General features: G+C 40.9%; 1 protein-coding gene across 3 annotated transcripts in view; it reads left to right on the top strand.

Moving 5' to 3' along the window:
* The window catches only part of ADGRG6 (adhesion G protein-coupled receptor G6), a 107182-nt gene that overhangs the window by 38392 nt on the left and 50992 nt on the right, over positions 1-17798 (top strand). For 2 of the 3 annotated variants that reach the window (XM_035108856.2, XM_035108855.2), the window contains exons 3-6: positions 5778-6107; positions 8941-9561; positions 16317-16385; positions 17707-17787. In XM_035108856.2, the coding sequence (XP_034964747.1) occupies positions 5778-6107; positions 8941-9561; positions 16317-16385; positions 17707-17787 (1101 nt within the window). The remainder of the gene's footprint in view (positions 1-5777; positions 6108-8940; positions 9562-16316; positions 16386-17706; positions 17788-17798) is intronic. The other variant, XM_035108854.2, reaches the window with a different exon arrangement.

Genomic DNA, 17798 nt, shown 5'->3' on the forward strand with positions numbered 1-17798 from the left:
AGTCTTATTTCCCTTGTACTGAAGTGATATTTGTGTCCCTGACAAAATGGGTTATATGTTATGATTGTTCTGTGAATACCATGGGCCTCAACTGAATATTTTCTTTCATGCCGTTTGTGACTTCTTTGCAGTTTTCTGAATTATAAAATTTGAATGTACCCCTGACTATTAAGTCCAATCACGGACAACTCTGGGGTTGCGGCGCTCATCTCGCTTTACTGGCTGAGGGAACCGGCGTACAGCTTCTGGGTCATGTGGCCAGCATGACTACGCCGCTTCTGGCAAACCAGAGCAGAGCATGGAAACACCGTTTACCTTCCCGCTGGAGCAGTACCTATTTATCTACTTGCACTTTTATGTGCTTTCGAACTGCTAAGTTTGCAGGAGCAGGGACCAAGCAACGGGAGCTCACCCCGCCGCGTCACAGGGATTCGAATCGCCGACCTTCTGATCAGCAAGCCCTAGGCTCTGTGGTTTAATCCACAGCGCCACCCACGTCCCCTGCTTGGTTGTAGGCACACTTAAAAACAAACTCCTCTGTTTAGTTTCCTGAACAGCAAAGGTTTCCACTAATGTCCTAACCTCTTCACACTTTGTTCTTAGGTAAATTTGTAGAAGAAGTAGCAACATGTACTTACTGCTTACTGCTTCACAAATCTTTTTATTTATTTAAGTAATATTCTCAGTGGCTATTCACTTCTCCCCTGTGAATGTAGCTCTAAAGCACACATTTAGCCTAATTTAAACCTTCTTCTCCCCAAAAATGTTAGGAAGAGTTTTGTTTTGTTTTTTCATGAGCTTCCCCCTGCCCAACTCACCTTATTCGTTGGCCTTCATATTTGCTCAAATGGCTATTCACCTGCCTAACAAAAGGTGGTCTTTGGTGAGGTTGCCTTTGTCTAGGAAGGCAGTCCATGTGGAGACATGGCATTGCACCATAATTACTGACTGGCACACATAGGATTACTGCCCTAATAATAAAATTGGGATACATCTTTTTTTAATTAGGCCGAATAGCCATAGCATTTTCTGAAATCAGGAGGAGATTAACACATTGCAGTCTTGCATTTTCTCTCCCACCCACAGTTCTAAAAATGAGGCAGTGATGAGGTTTGCCCTGGACTATGTGTCTGACACACCGTAACTTCTTTTTGTGATCTCTATTTGTGTCTTATATAGAAAAAGAAGTGTTGTGTTTGTCCTGTAGTCAGTCCAGGCCACATACATCATAGTGGTTTGGCTCCTTCTCTTGTTTGTCTGCAGGTGTGCCTTCCGCTGCCCTTATTCATCCACTTGTTGGGAGTCCTAAATTTAGAAATGCATCTGACCTGTGGTTTCAGCATTTACACGGCAGAGCATATATCACCACTTAAATCTAAAAAGTTAAAGTGACATGAAATTTACTTTTAATAGCTCAACCTAGAACTTTGTCTCTTGGCATCAGAATTTGCCTTAGTTTCTCATACTGAATCCTTATGCTGGAAAGACAGATGCAAGCAATTCCTTCAATTTCTCTACAATCTGTTTTCCATCTTCAGCACACTTTTGACTCATTTGTTGTCCAAAGGTATAACCACCTCCCTAGTTGGTTTCCTGCTTCTAATGTATTTAATTTTTTTTGTTCTTTATGTTTTTAGTGATGTGACTTTAGATTATTTTTTCATGATTCATATTTTGTGCTTGCATCAATAAAACTGCTAGCACATTTGCAAAGATACGCAGGGTCCAGTATGGTTTCAAATTCGTGTGTTGAGATTCCTGCATTGCAGGGGGCATTGCAACCTACATTATACATTGTAGCTGAGCTCCTGTTATTGTGGTTTTGAACAATTCCCAGCATTATGGAAAGAATTTACCCTCTTCATTTTCCTTTCAACTTTTTCTTTTAACCAGCCTCTCATTTTTTGGAAGTTTCTTCTATTGAAGTCAAATGTGACAGTGTCCATAAGACATATGTTGCATTTTGTAGCTCAATGTTTACTGTTGTTAATCAGTTCAACAACACTTAACATCTTGCACCAGGTCTGGGGTGCCACTCTGGTTGGTTCCATGAGCAGCTGTTCAAAGGAACCATTATTTAGGGTGTTGTATACACATGCATGGGACCCAGGTGGCGCTGTGGTTAAACCACTGAGCCTAGGGCTTGCTGATCAGAAGGTTGGCGGTTCGAATCCCTGTGATGGGGTGAGCTCCCGTTGCTCGGTCGCAGCTCCTGCCAACCTAGCAGTTCGAAAGCACGTCAAAATGCAAGTAGATAAATAGGAACCGCTACAGCGGGAAGGTAAACGGCGTTTCCATGTGCTGCTCTGGTTTGCCAGGAGTGGCTTTGTCATGCTGGCCACATGACCTGGAAGCTATATGCCGGCTCCCTCGGCCAATAATGCGAGATGAGCGCGCAACCCCAGAGTCGGTCACGACTGGACCTAATGGTCAGGGGTCCCTTTACCTTTATACACATGCACCTAGTCTGTATGATGGTAATTGAAACCACTCGTTATTATAGCACTTCCTCCTTAAGGTGACCCTTTGATTTCTTCCTCCATCTCAAGATTGATTGGGCATTTTTGGTCAGAGGGATGATAGTACGCCCTGAGTACTAAATTACTCTTATCGCTACCCACAGTGACACTGGAGGAGTCTGCCCTTTGTAGGATTTCTAACTTCCTGAACTCTGTATTCATTCCTTTTAAGGAGGACAACAGCAAAAGCAGAGCAAGGAGATACTGAAATTTTACCTGCCATGCACTTGTCCCAGCTCCTCCTCCTCTCCTGCCTCTGTTTAGGGTCCAGTGTTTGTGATCCCGAAGCAGAAGCAGATTCCCACCCCCACCCCCCTAGACTGAAGCATCATTTTCCCTGTTGACTTTGGAAAAGGGTCTTAAGAAAGTGAGAAATCATATTGTTGTAATTGGCTTGTTAAACCAACTTTAAGGCAAATGTAAAATCTTTCAGAAGCAGGACAACATGTTACCCTTCTGCAAGCATTCAGTTTAGTAGACATGTATACTTAGAACAATACAGTCATGCACAATTCCACCAAAATCAGTAGAATGCTGTGTGTTTGTGTGTGTGTGTGTGTGTGTGTGTAATTAGGGCCTAACTTTTAAGGTTTTTCCATCTCTGGAAAATCTGGCTTAATACTAACCAGTAGTGATGGAAAAAAGCGGGGGGGGGGGAGTTGAAAGTCACACTCTGAAGTCTGTTCTCATATGGTTTTTGACCATGAATGTAATGAATTTGTTCAGAATGTGTTTCCATCTCAGAAACCCTTTGCTTGTTTCTTCAGCATCACAGCTCCAAGCTTGCTTGATCAAATAAGATTACAATCTATTTCTCTGCTGTGTTGTTAAAACACACACATTTTCATATTTATTCTTCACTGTGGTCAAATGTTTGAAAACAGAATGTTTGCTACTTAAGGTGGAGACTATGCCAAAAAGTTAGCATGTAAAAAATGGCAAGTTCCTTGGCAAAAAATTGAGCTAAACACTTATTCCATGAGATTGGTGCATGGGTGGGTGTGTATATTGAAACTATTTAACATTAGACTGCAGCATATTCTGTCCCTCTGGCGTCTGGAATATATATATATGTGTGTGTGTATATATATATATAGAGAGAGAGAGAGAGAGTGTGTTAAACATTTCCAAAAAATCAAACAGTTTCACTCAACTTTATCTATTGGGAAATACTATGTTGTTTAGTTGCTTGGCACTCTACTTTAAATGCATTTCCTTGGAAATACCTCACAGAGGCTAATCATGGTTTCTTTGCTACATGCTATGCAGAACATAAAATTAGACACGTGCAGTTTTCCAATACTATTGGAAAAGACATTAAGAACATAAGAGACAACGTGCTAGATCAGGCCAAGGCCCATTTAGTCCAGAATGCTCATAGTGGCCAGCCAGATGATTGTGGGAAGCAGGACCTGAGCAGAAGTTCACTTGTGATCTCCAGGAAATGGTCTTCAGAGGCATACTGCTTCTAATAGTGGAGGTACAACATGGTCATCTTGGTTAGCAGCCATTACAAAGCCCCTTTCTCCACGAATTTGTCTAAATCCATTTTAAAGCCACCCAAAGCCATTACTACTACTTGTGGTAATGATTGCCATTATTTAAATATCTGCGTCCAACTTGCTGGACGTTCTTCCAACAAGGAGATTTGGCTCAGCTGCTGAGCTGCACCAAAGTTTTAATGAATGAGCTCCTTTATTTTCTGTCCTGTTAATGTCAGCTTTAACTCTGGAAAGGTTTAAGCGCTTAAGATCTCAAGGGTTGCTTTGGTTCACAGAAGGGACTCCTTTAGAGCAATGTCATTTTTTCATTTTGTCTTTGAACAGTTAATCAACATGCCACAAGTCAAACCACTTTTGGAATGCCCCTTGCTTTCAAAACCAGCAGGGCCGGCTCTAGGGGTAGGCTGGGTGGCGCAGGGCGCCAGGGCGCCGGGCTGGCAGGGGGGCACCAGGGTGCCCGACATGGTTGAGATGGCCCTGAAAACCAGCTTGCTATGGGGCAATTGGTGAGGGTCTTCTCTTGGAGAAGGAAAAAACACACAAGTCTCCTGGGCTTATGAAACTAGTTCCATTGTCTGCTTGAGGAACTTGCATGTGTCCAGAGACCCAAACAGAATTGATTAATTTCACAATTACCCTCTTGTCTCTAAACAGATATAATTATGAGGCCAAAAGATATGTGGCTTGCATGACTAAAGGCTTTGGATTACGATGACTCTATTTAGTTACAATACTATGATGTACCCTGTTACAGTACTATAACACACTCTGTGTGGAGCTGACTTAGAAACCATTTGAAAACTACACTTGGTTTGAAATTCAATTGCCAGGTTATTAGCTTGCACCTGCAAGTTAGAGCATATAAACACATACAATATCTTGCCAATCTTTGAAATCTCAGTTTAAAGTGCTGTGTTTCCCTGCCCCACCTCCCTTTAAAGCTCTAAATAGCCTAGAACTAGAATACCTCAACAGTAACCTTCTTCTCAAACCAGCCTGAATGTTAAGATCAACATTCTGTCCTGGGCTTCTTTGGAGGAAGGATGGGATATACGTTTCATAAACAAATCAAACGTCAGATTCCCTGCTCTGTTCATTCTGGTGTTGGATATTTGCATATGGTGGACACCAAGACTGTGCAAAGCCCTCCTCAGGGCAGTTAGTTTGGTTCACTTTGCTAATGCATTTGTTTCAACAAGCCTTCAAGGTGAGTTGTTTTGAGATTATTGTGAGGTTGAATATATTACATGGTGGCTGTTACCTGCATTTTTAATTTATATTGGTTTTGTTACTGCCAACATTTTGAAACAAGCTTTCCTTTAACATGATGCTCTTTTTTTGTGTAGTTGGCACTTTGATGGGGCTTTTGAAATACAAAAACAGGGTATAAGAAAATAAATGGGAACTGGTTATAAAAATGGAAATAAACCAGTTAACAAGCATGCTTCTTCTTAAAATGATTGAGGTACAAAAAAAGAATATTTTATTTCAAGTGATTTAAATCAAGTTTTCTATTGATGATTCAAATCACCTTACTTTAAAAATTATCTACTCTGGTTTGTGCCATTCATGTACTGCATACATCCAAGAAGCAGCTTCTATGTATGAAGGTTTTTATGTAAAGGGGACCAACTTAGGTTAGCGAAATGTAGTGGGAAATGCTGCCTAGCAGTCATTCATAGGTACACACCTTGAATTCTCCTGTCCTTAAATTGTATCTTACACCTTAAATCTTTCTCTTTTGTTTCTTCCATAGCTCTCGGGTGTTCTGAGTGTCGTATGGTGCTATCCAGCCCTACAGGAATTTTTACGTCCCCCTGCTTCCCTAGTGTCTACCCTAACAGTCAAGCATGCAAGTGGACCATCAGGGCACCTTCTGGATTCATCATTCAGATAACATTCGTTGATTTTGAGATTGAAGAAGCTCCCAACTGCATTTATGACTTTTTGACGATAGGAGAGAAAAAAGTTTGTGGTGTCACTGCCAAAGGTTTATCCTTTAACTCAACTGGAAATGAAATGATTGTAACTTTTACAAGTGACTTCAGTATCCAAAAAAAAGGTTTCAATGCCAGCTATACCCGAGGTAGGTGTATGTAAGACATTTTAAAATTTCTTTCATGTTTCTACCTGCAAACCTTCAGAATTTATGTTGGAAGTGTGCCTTTGAGGTTTGGACTTGAAGATGCACATCTGTGCTGAAACCTAGAAGTACAATTTCGACACATTGCAGAGCAGAGAGCCGTCTGCACCTTATCCTAACCCCCTCCTCCTATGGAGTTTGCTGCCATATGAGTGTGCATAGCGTTGCAGTGTTAGTGATTTTGCAAGCATTCTTTAATAAAATGATTGTCCTGTTTTCATGTTAAAAGTAGCTGTGGGAAGTTAATGTATTTGTCTTTTTCAGAATCCCCCCCCCAGTCTTGACCTAATGCAAAACAGTAAAAAATGAAATGTTTTCTTTAAATCCCATAGGAAGGCATAATGAACTCTGGGCATTACCACAATGCTTCATTATGCAAGTTACACCTTGGTACATCTAGGTCAGTATTGGCTATGCTAGTTAGGTTTCAGGCATGGTTCCCCAGCCCTACCTGGAGATGGCAGGGATTAAACCTGAGGCCATTTCCATGCAGAACCTGTTTTCTAGCACTAAGCCCATTACAGAGTTCCCCATTACATAGTATGTTAGAAATAGTGGGAAGTTAGCATTTGGGAACAGGAGGATTGCAAACTGTTGAGAGCTAAGGGTGAAAGGCAATTGTGAGACTGTTAAAGTAATTGCATTCCTTACTTGGAAGCAAGCCCATTGAGCTCAGTGGAACTTGCTTCTGTTTAGACATGCATGTTTACACTGTAAACTTCCTAATTTTGTACCTGTTAGCTTCCATTTCATTGTCCTTTGCAGTTGTTCAAGGTAAATTGGAATACGGCCCTTTCTCAGAACATTTGAAATGAAAATACGATATTGAAATATGGAGAGAAATGCTAGTGAATAAATTAACTACAGTCATACCTCGGGTTAAGTACACTTCAGGTTGAGTACTTTCAATTTAAGTACTCCGTGGACCCGCCTGGAACGGGTTATCCACTTTCCATTACTTTCAAGGGGAAAGTTCGCTTCAGGTTAAGTACGCTTCAGGTTAAGTACGGACTTCCAGAACCAATTACAGTCATACCTCGGGTTATGTATGTTTCAGGTTGAGTACTTTCAATTTAAGTACTCCACGGACCCGCCTGGAACGGATTAATCCACTTTCCATTACTTTCATTGGGAAAGTTCACTTCAGGTTAAGTATGCTTCAGGTTAAGTACGGCCTTCCAGAACCAATTACAGTCATACCTCAGGTTAAGTACATTTCAGGTTGAGTACTTTCAATTTAAGTACTCCACAGACCCACCTGGAACGGATTAATCCACCTTCCATTACTTTCAATGGGAAAGTTCGCTTCAGGTTAATTATGCTTCAGGTTAAGCTTCCGGAACCAATTAAGTACTTAACTTGAGGTACCACTGTACTTTTAAATATATATTTTAATATCTGTATAGCAATTTATATATTCTGTCTGTGCATGGTAGCCAATAGAAGAAGTACCAACAGATTAAGATACTGACATATTAAGCGAACAAGAGGAAACCCTGCTCTTAATACTGGCACTGGTATGCTTGCCTTTTCCTGCTTGGTGATGCAATTTTTGCCCTTTCTCTTGATGAGCTATTGTTGCAACTCACTGTTAGCACCAGGGTGCCACTGTTATAGAACAGAGTTGTTCAGATTTGTTACAAATCTACTAAGTGCAGTGTTCTTTTTCCTGGAATCCTGAAACAGACATACAGACCTTGAGTGTTGAAGCCAGTGGGCAACTATACTAACAAAATGCCCTTCAACATGGTAGATGAGTGAGAGGAGATTCCTTCACCATTTGTGCATGCACACGAAAGCTCATACGAAAATAAAAAACTTAGTTGGTCTTTAAGGAATTTTTTTATTTTGTTTCGACTACGCCAGACCAACACGGCTACCTACCTGTAACTAGCTCATAATTTAAACTGCCATCCTTGTTCACAGGGCTGAGTTCATTGTTCTGTGCTGGAAAGACATCATACAGCTATAGGCAGTAGAGCTCAAACCAGTCTTGGAGAACTGGACTTTCCCTTGCCCTCATTCTGCCCAGAGTAGCACCCTACAGACCACATGGTGAGGGACTGAATGGGTTTTGCCACCCCTCTAAGTAAAGATGCAAATACCTGTGGATGTAGAATGCATGGCATGTTTGTTTTTAAGGAAATGTGAACAGATTTATTCAACTTAAATTCTAAAGTTTGGAAACAAAGGCCTTTTATTTGCAAAATAACATGCTAAAAGCTCTCTGCACACCCTGAAAAAGACTTATGACATTCATTTATTTAGTGTAAAGCAGTTACGCAAAACAAACCTTCAGGAATAGTACTCAGGGAAAACAAAAACTTGTTTCATGTTACTGGTCTACTTCATTGTCTAATATAGTGGTTCCCAACCTTTTTTTGGCCATGCCCTCCATGACATATAATTCTTATTATTCAAAAAGTGAACTTCTATTCATGTGGAGGAAGCCTAAAAGGCCATTAACTTGGTCTAAACATTCTCAAATTGCCCCCTTAAAAATCAAATTGCCCCTCCGTGAGAACCACGGGTCTAATATAAACAGGTAAAAATACTGTTTTGCAAATGATTGGTTTGCAATTTGGTAGGAGCCTATTGCCATGTTATATTCACAATTTAAGATATCCTAGTAGCTGATTATAGTAGCTGCTGAAATTACTTTGAATATGCTTCTAATCTGATGCATTTGCTGGTTATTTATAATAAGAGAAAGGATGTCAACATGACATGAACTTCGATAATATTAAATGAAGCAAATTTTCTTTTTATTTTCTAGTTGCTGTGTCTTTGAGGAATCAAAAAGTTATCATCCCACAATCCCTAGATGTTGATTCTGTGTCTGTGGCAAATTCCATCCAAGTACCAGAACTGAATCAGTTCACACTGTGCTTTGAAGCAAAAGAGAACAGCAGCGAAAGCAGTGAATGGAAAGTTTTCTCCTATGGTGATTCTTCTACAGAATTCATTGGTTTTGGAAGGACAAAAAATGGACACTTCATATCTATCTCAGGCATCGAATGTATTTTAGATGATGCACTTGACACCAATCCTAATGGAGACTTCTTCACAGAAACATTTGAGCAGCTTTGCATTATATGGGATAGCCTCTCAGGCACTGTAGGTATCAGTGTCAAACACGTGTACAGAACAGTATCCTGTTCAAATACTTATGGGAAGGTCATTCCTGGCAATGGGAAGTTGGTTCTGGGCTCTAATAGAAATGATATAAATCCTCTCAATGGGGATATTTACAACTTCCGGCTTTGGAATTTTACAATGAGCTCCCAGATACTCTTTAACCTCAGCTGTGACGTCAAGGGCAACATTGTAGACTGGGAAAATGACTTTTGGAGCATCCCAACATCATCATTAAAAGCAGAGAACAACCTGAGTTGTGGTAAGCATCTTTTATTTCATTTTTCCTCTGGCATAGCTGTGAAGGTGTCACATGTCAGAAAGAAGTTTTGTTTGTAATGAAAGTGAGCTTGGTTTCCCAGAGGGAAACCTCACATTTCCTGGGCTTGTCAACTCATCTCATAAAATATGTATTTTGCTTCTGGGTATGTATGTTCTTTTGGTGCATTCAGAGTCACATTGTGATGTCTAGATCGAGCTCAGGCATTTTAAAAGATGGCTAGCAAGATTTGCTAAATGATAGTGTTCATTTGACTGTATTATACAAGCCAGACTGAAGAAATGTATTACATTTGCTGTGGGACATGTCATATTACTTCTGGGGTAGTTCGTCCACCTTTGGTTCCTATCCTGTACCCAGTTCTCACTTGTGGCTCCTAGAAGCTTTCAGCATATGACAGCGGCCGCACCACAGGAACAGCTTCAATTGGCTGGCTAAATCAGGTGAGGGTAGCCAATGGGTCTCAAACCCTTGGTGAGTTAGGGATGCATGCAAAGGTAGGGTCCAGTGGATTGAGCAGACAAGGAGGCAGTTTCTGCACGTGCTGTAGGCGGAAGTGAGGGGCAGATGGGTTTCATTAACCTAGGAAGGTAGCCTATCCAAGAGAAGGAAAAGTCTCATCCTAAACCTCCACTGCCTTATGAGATATCTTTAGGAAAAGAAATGTGGCAGTCTTGTCATCTGGGCAGTCCCGGATGTCCATACAAATTGCCCAGACTTGCACCCCAGGGAGGTCACAGCAGTTTGACTTCACCCTCAGAGGCACACTCCAGTGTCTCTTGAGACAGAAGGATGCCAACCAGTCTCTAATCTCTCTCCCTAGATGCATGTCCTTAAACTAAACAAGATATAATAAAGAACAATGTTAGTGATTATTTGAAATTAACTGAAATAAAGGTCTGAAAGTGAGGTGTAGTGGCTAGAGTGTCAGACTAAGACCTGGGAGACCAGGATTCAAATTCCTACTTAGCTATAAACTCACTAGATGATATTGGGCCAGTCACCACCTCTCAGCCTAATTGATCTCACAAGGTTGTTCTGAGGATAACATGGGAAGAGGGAGTACCATGTATACCACACTGAACTTCTTGGAGGAAAGTTGGGATCTTACTATAATAACAAAAATCTCATAACTAAAGCATCATGACTTTAGTCACAGAGCAGTTGTGTGCATCTTTATAATAAAAAGCATGGGGGTGTCTATTTTTTACACAGAAATGAATGCATAGAAGAGGGGAGCAAAAGTTGCTCCTCTGCTGTCTTCGCTTGCTGTAGCTTTTAATTGGTTTTTCTCAAACTGACTTTGATATTGGGAAGGGGAAAAATGGACTGCAGTCATATGGACTGCAGAAAAGGAAATGTATATTCCTTTTTGTGTGATACTGCTATGTGAATGGGCATGTTAAAGGTACATACAGTTGCACCACATGTTTTGTTCGACCATAAGGTGCAGTTTAGGGGATGCGGGTGGCGCTGTGGGTTAAACCACAGAGCCTAGGGCTTGCCGATCAGAAGATCGGCGGTGCGAATCCCCGCGACGGGTGAGCTCCCATTGTTTGGTCCCAGCTCCTGCCCACCTAGCAGTTCGAAAGCACGTCAAAGTGCAAGTAGATAAATAGGTACTGCTCCGGTGGGAAGGTAAACGGTGTTTCTGTGCGCTGCTCTGGTTCGCCAGAAGCGGCCTAGTCATGCTGGCCACATGACCTGGAAGCTGTACAACGGCCAATAACGTGAGATGAGCACCGCAACCCCAGAGTCAGTCACAACTGGACCTAATGGTCAGGGGTCCCTTTACCTTTAAGGTGCAGTTTTTATTTCAAAACAAAAAATAAAAAAAATTGCTTCCAGTAGCACCTTAGAGACCAACTAAGTTTGTCATAGGTATGAGCTTTCATGTGCATGCACACTTCTTCAGATTATTTTTTGTTTCGACTATGTCAGACCATCAGGGCTACCTACCTGTAACTAGTTTTATTTCAGTTTTAGTTACAACTGAGGAAACTTTCTTTTCCACAATTGCACCATCAAACACAGAAGGGCCATGAAGCTTGTTCGCTCCCACCCCTGCCCAGCCCAGTCGCAAATCTTTTCTCTGTCAGTCAGATGATGAATTTCACTGCCACCTTTATTTACAATAAAATAGCAGTATGCTTCTGCTGATACACTTGTGTACCCTATAAACACTGCCAACTGTGTTGGAATCTGCAGGAAAAGGGCTTCCTTTTTGATATTTAGCTGTGAGATTACAAGATAGATGTGTATACAAAGGGAAGGGGTTAAAAAGATATCTAGCTGTAGACTGATGAATGTGGGGTAAAGTATAGTATCTGTGTGAGAACCTAACATTAGTGCTAAAATGCTGGAGAGTTGATCAGAACAGGGCATGGAATTATATAGAATAATAGAATAGTAGAGTTGGAAGATACTCCAAGGGTAATCTAGTCCAACTTCCGTACTATGCAGGAATAGTACAATTTTAATAATAATAATCCCATACTTGAAGATAATCATTAATTTCAGTGGATTTATTCTGCATAGGACTAGTATTGGCTAGAACCCTTAATTCAAATATTTCTAATGTTATATTTCTAATGTTTAATTGCAACCCTATTTCTAGCTCATAACAGAGTCTTGTTTATTCATTTAAAGCTAACATTTGCCATTAAATGACTTAGTGTTGGGTTTTAATAGAAGGTGGGTGATGGTAGCATATTAAAATAGTTTTCATAATAAAGAAGAATGAGTGACAAAGCACCCATGTAAGAATCTGAACTGATGACACATTATTTTAGTACCTTTACTAAGGAGTAGAAAGATGATTATGAAGAATGGAGAGATGAAGATAGCAGCCAATATAAAATTATTAAAGATGTCTAAAATTGACTTAATAGAAGTTGTAGAAGGATATCATAGGAATAGAAAAGCCAGCAACCCAATTGTATGTGAAATACATTTCTCACATAACAGTTTTGGTGAATATACATTTCAGATATGCTTTGTATCCACACTGGGTTTGTATAGATTATCAAATTGTGACATGATAAGCTGAGCTATGAATCGGCTCCATATACCTGCACACAGTTCTTTTGCAAATGATTTAGAATTGATTGCATCAGTTAGGCGTCTTCTACTCTCTATCTAACAGATTGTCATCAGAGTGAGCCATGGGAAGCTGGTAGTGATGGGACATCCCATTCCATTTCAACCTGACACAATTTCTGTAAGAAAATACCCTCATTAATACAGGGATGGCCATAATTCCATTATTGCATTTCAAAATGAATATCCTGTCACAACTACTAATAAAAGGCTGAGCCTTAACTAGAGAAGATGCACAAGGGGTGCCCCCTTTATCTTGTTGGGGAAATTTAATAATGTATTTTAAAAGTGCCTTTTGGAACAAAAGTGATAACCATGGCTATTTTTCTAGAAAAAGAGGTGCTGGAACTCACCATGAACACCTCCCTTGTTCTCTTAGAATGGCAATGGCGCCTACCTGAGAAATGCTGGAACTGAGTTCCATTGAGTTTTGGCTTAAAAAAAGACCTGGTGATAACATATGTAATAGATCAGAAATTAAATATTAACAGTGTTACAGTGATTATCTGTGTTGAATATTCGTTTTCTTGAGAAGGTTATAGAAAAACAGCCATCCTGTGCCATTCATTGCAATGATATGACAAACAATAAAGGGACCTTCCTATTTGCATATAAATGTCACTGCTATTATCTCACTCATCAGCAAACAGATTTTGTTTCCTCATACAGTTGCTGATTTTCCTGGTTAATGGACTTAATGCGCATAAGCGTATTAACATATTGACAAATATAATCTCCTGAGAGAACAATGTCTCCTTCTGGTTTAGCATGCTGTTTGAAATTGATTCCTAGTCATTTATGCAGCTTTAGTTTAGCTTTTGTGGACTTATTCACTGACCTAAAAATAACTTGTTAGTATCCTACAAGTGAGAAAACTAGACATGAATTTTCCAAGATTATGTTCTATAGGCAGGCATTGCCCAATACGTTTTTCTGCTTAAGGCAAAGGGCAAAACGGGGATCCATGAGATAGTGCAGGGAGAGCTTTGCTAATTGTATTATTGAGCTAAATCTGATCATATGGTTTGCATTGCCTGCATTGTATGATTCTGACTGTATGGCTTAGCCCCCCCCCCCAATATTCCTGGGTGCTTTCCATTGCCTCTGTACATTTCAGTGCCACTGTGTCAAAGTGTAATGAAAACATTCGACATTTAGACAGGATGGCCTTGCCAGAGAGCACAAGGTCTGCAGTCTGCATCAGGAGATGCTCAAGGTCTACACCAGGAGATGACGCAAATATCAGGCACAAGACCAGGCAAGATAGACAGGAACTCAAGCCCTCACACTCAAGCCCTCACCTAGCAGTTCGAAAGCACATCAAAGTGCAAGTAGAGAAATAGGTACCGTTCCGGCAAGAAGGTAAACGGCGTTTCCGTGAACTGCTCTGGTTCACCAGAAGTGGCTTAGTCATGCTGGCCACATGATCCGGAGGCTGTCTGTGGACAAACGCCAGCTCCCTTGGACAGTAAAGCGAGATGAGCGTGCAACCCCAGAATCATCCGCGACTGGACCTAACGGTCCAGGGTTTACCTTTACCTTATTAGTGATGACATCAAGGCTCAGAGTAGGGGATTCAGAAATATGAATAGGGGACTTAAAAAGGGCTCACTTCCTAAATCTATTCTAAAATGAGCCCAAATATCACTGAAATTCAGGACCTCTCACAAACTCACTCTAGTACCATTCGATTTCCTGTGCTATACAGACTTACTTGATAGCAGTAGTAACAATCATTGGGAGGTGTGGCGTTGGGACCTCCTCTAGCCTGAGATGCTGCTGATGCAGCAGCAGTGTTGTAGCATTAAGAACCATGAGAAGAATAGTGCTCATGGTTCCCAACTTTTTTTTAATAAGAAGCAGATTTGGGAGACACATTGGAATGGGTTTTGGTGGGTTGGGATTGGAAAATTACATATTCCCCCCCCCCCAACCGCATTCTGAACTGAGCAGAGAGAATGGTTTTCCATCCTGTAGGCGTAGCATTAGGTGTGGAGTGTTGTGTGTGCCATGACGTAAAATAACTTATGGAGAAATGGGGATGCCCTTTCCCACTATCCAGAAACAACTACTTCTGCTATTTCTTCTGCTATTTCTCAATGAAGCACTTAAATTAAAGGCAGTCATCCACATGCCCGGGCCCTTTTGTGCTATATAGCACTGAGGAGGGGGGTGTTCTAGAAGGGTGAGGCTATGAAAAAATGATTTTCTATTTTTCTTTTCTTTGTTAGGATCACCCTCTCCAAGCTCTGATGGGTGACTGTATGTGACTATTGCCTCCCCCATTATATATTCACAACAACACTGTTGAGTAAATTTGTGCCTGCTCCAAGGTCACCTACCGAGCTTCATGTCTGAGTTATGATGAACCTAGGCTAACCACTAGGACGTTTTAAGCTACACTGATTTTCCAGAAATACTGTTTCCTTTTGTGTGATCTAAAACTTCTGGCAATCATTTTCATTAGTCTATTATGGAAGAGGAAGAGAAATATTTCAGTCCAGCATTTCCCGTATTCTTCATAATTTACATTGTGGTTTAATTTCTGGTTTTATATTCTGATTTTATTCTGTGAACTGCCCTGAGACATGTGGGTATAGGGTGGTATATAAATTCATTAAATAATATTAATCTACCTACCTACTTTTTTTCTTAATTAAATGTGCAAACACCCTCTACCTTTCTTCTTAGGGAAAGTGCCACAATGACCGCTCCCCACATTAAACGAGGGGCGATTTTTGCGTGGTTGTGCGCAGCCCCCTGGACCACAGAGCGGCTACCTGGTAGTTCGGATCTGGTCACTACCTCTCCAGGCTGGATACCTGGGGTCTCCGCCTACCCCAGCCAAGTGTCTAATCCTGCCTGGGGAGGTGTTGCCAGGGGACAGGCCAGGTAAGGGGGAGGGACTGTCCAGCTCACACAATAGGATTTAAATAGGATTTAAATCTTACCTGCAAGCAGCAGTTGGCTCCAGATCTTCTCCCACCCTCCACACCCTAACTGAAGTTTTATTTTGCAGCTTAACCTTTTTCCCCATGGGTGCATGGGCGCTGCTAGGTCAGGGTCGCTGTTGAAGGGCTGGAAAGGAATTTTCCTGCATTGGCAGGTTTTGCCTTTCCCGTAGCAATACGTCACAACTTTGGCAGTTTCAGGCCTTGGGCAGTTTCCTTTTGGCTATCTTCCTAAAGGAGACGGGTGTGAGGCAGTGACCTCACCCCCTTTGTGACGTCAAGATCAGGGTTCCCCCCATTAAAGGGGTCTTGGGGGAGGCATTGGCCATACACCGGTTGTCATTGCTTCCCCGCCTCCAGTGGTGGCGAACGGGGGCGGGCTCTCTCTGCTTGAACATATTTTCTCCAGAGCCAGCCCTACCCCCATACATTCTGGATAACCCTGAAGTCCCCCAGATCCACGGCTGGGGACTAGGGAAGGATAACGCCCAATGCCTGAGCCCAAGGTCTTCCTACATTTGAATCTTAATAAAGTTGTGGCCAATTTTAATCCCATAACATGTTGTCTTGAGTTATTACCGGTATTCCGCTCAGGGGTCACCTGGGGTTTGGGGGGACTCCGCCTGTCCACGCAATAACAGACAAGTATTGCTTATAGTGCCTCTTTTCCTTTTCCTTTTGAAAAAGGTTCATATCTCATTCCCCTACCTACAATTGAACCTACTAGCTGTGCAAACCTGGGAAGCCTGTGCCAAGGTAAGAACCCAACAGTATTTTGTATACTTGGAATATATATCCATATTTTGTTTGTTTGTTTTTAATTAAATGTTTATAGATTAACAGGCTAAGGCCAAAAAGGAATGCAGCCAGAGAGAAGAAACAGTCTTAACAGAAAAATGACTATAAGGGAGAAAGGTTATGTGAAAGGAATGTAACAACTCACTTGATAGCACCACTTCTGTAAAATATTTTTATTCTAAAACCTAACAGACAGATTCTATAGAAAGGAGGGCTAGCTTCATTTCTTCCTTTATCTTAGCCCCATCTCCACCTTCTTCATTTGAAGTTACTGTGTTTGAATCACTTTCAGGTACTGGATTGAGTCGATTTTTAAGAATATCCCACCCCACCCCACCCCAAAAAATTCTTTTAAGTAGTACTGTCTTTAGTTGCTTTGATGAAAATATTTCTATGTTCCAGTGTTTCAAAATGACAGGCTATTATGAATATTCTTCTTTCTGTTGGCTCAAAAATGCAGCACTTTTTGAATGTTTCCTTTGTGGTAACCTTTGAATCTTTATGTGTGGTGCTTTTCTGAATGCCATTGGGAATTAGACAGCTGAAATCCCAAGCAACACTTTGAAAATGTATCTTTTTCAAATATATCCATTTACGATTTTAATTCTGTTCTTTATCCAGACCTTAGAAGATTTAATTAGATCCTTACATGGATGCCCTGTAGAGGCTATTTTTATGCTGTTTGTAAACAAGTGTTCTTGTTTAAAGGCCTTAAGAGAGGATGATTCAGAATTTGTGTACCCACAGAAGGGCTGATATTGCAGCTGTTATTTCAGCAAATGACATTTTGCAAAAGACAGATCTGGTGTTCACTTGGTTATTGTGTCTGCTTACATCCTGAGCCTTAACACACACACTTCTAATGTAAATATGTTTAAGACTGGGGTGTGGAATTTATAGCCACCTTCTTACCTTAATGGCTTCATCTCGTTCATCATTACAAAACGCTTTGGGGTAGATCTATGTTACTTTCATTTTACAGGTGAGCAAATGAAAGTTGTTCAAGATTACCTGGAAAATACATGGTTGCGTTGGTATATAAAACCAAGACTGGCACATTAGTCAGGACTCATTAATTCACTTATACTTTAAACAAAGTGTGTGTGTGTGTGTGTGTGAGTGTGTGTGTATGTATGAGAGAGAGAGAATTGTGTAACTTATTCAGTAGTTAAAGATGCAATTCCCTCCATTCCCTGTATGTGTTTTCATGCATTATTCCATGACCTCATTAACATTCATGTTCCATACAAGTTCACTTCTTTCTCATCTTTCTTACCAGCTACTGTAAATTCCACCACTCCATCACCCACTGTTACCACTAACATGCCTGATACTAATAGAACTGATAACCAAAACTATGGTAAGAAATTC

The sequence above is a fragment of the Zootoca vivipara genome, chromosome 3 (genome assembly GCF_963506605.1).
Source record: "Zootoca vivipara chromosome 3, rZooViv1.1, whole genome shotgun sequence".
Lineage (NCBI taxonomy): Eukaryota > Metazoa > Chordata > Lepidosauria > Squamata > Lacertidae > Zootoca > Zootoca vivipara.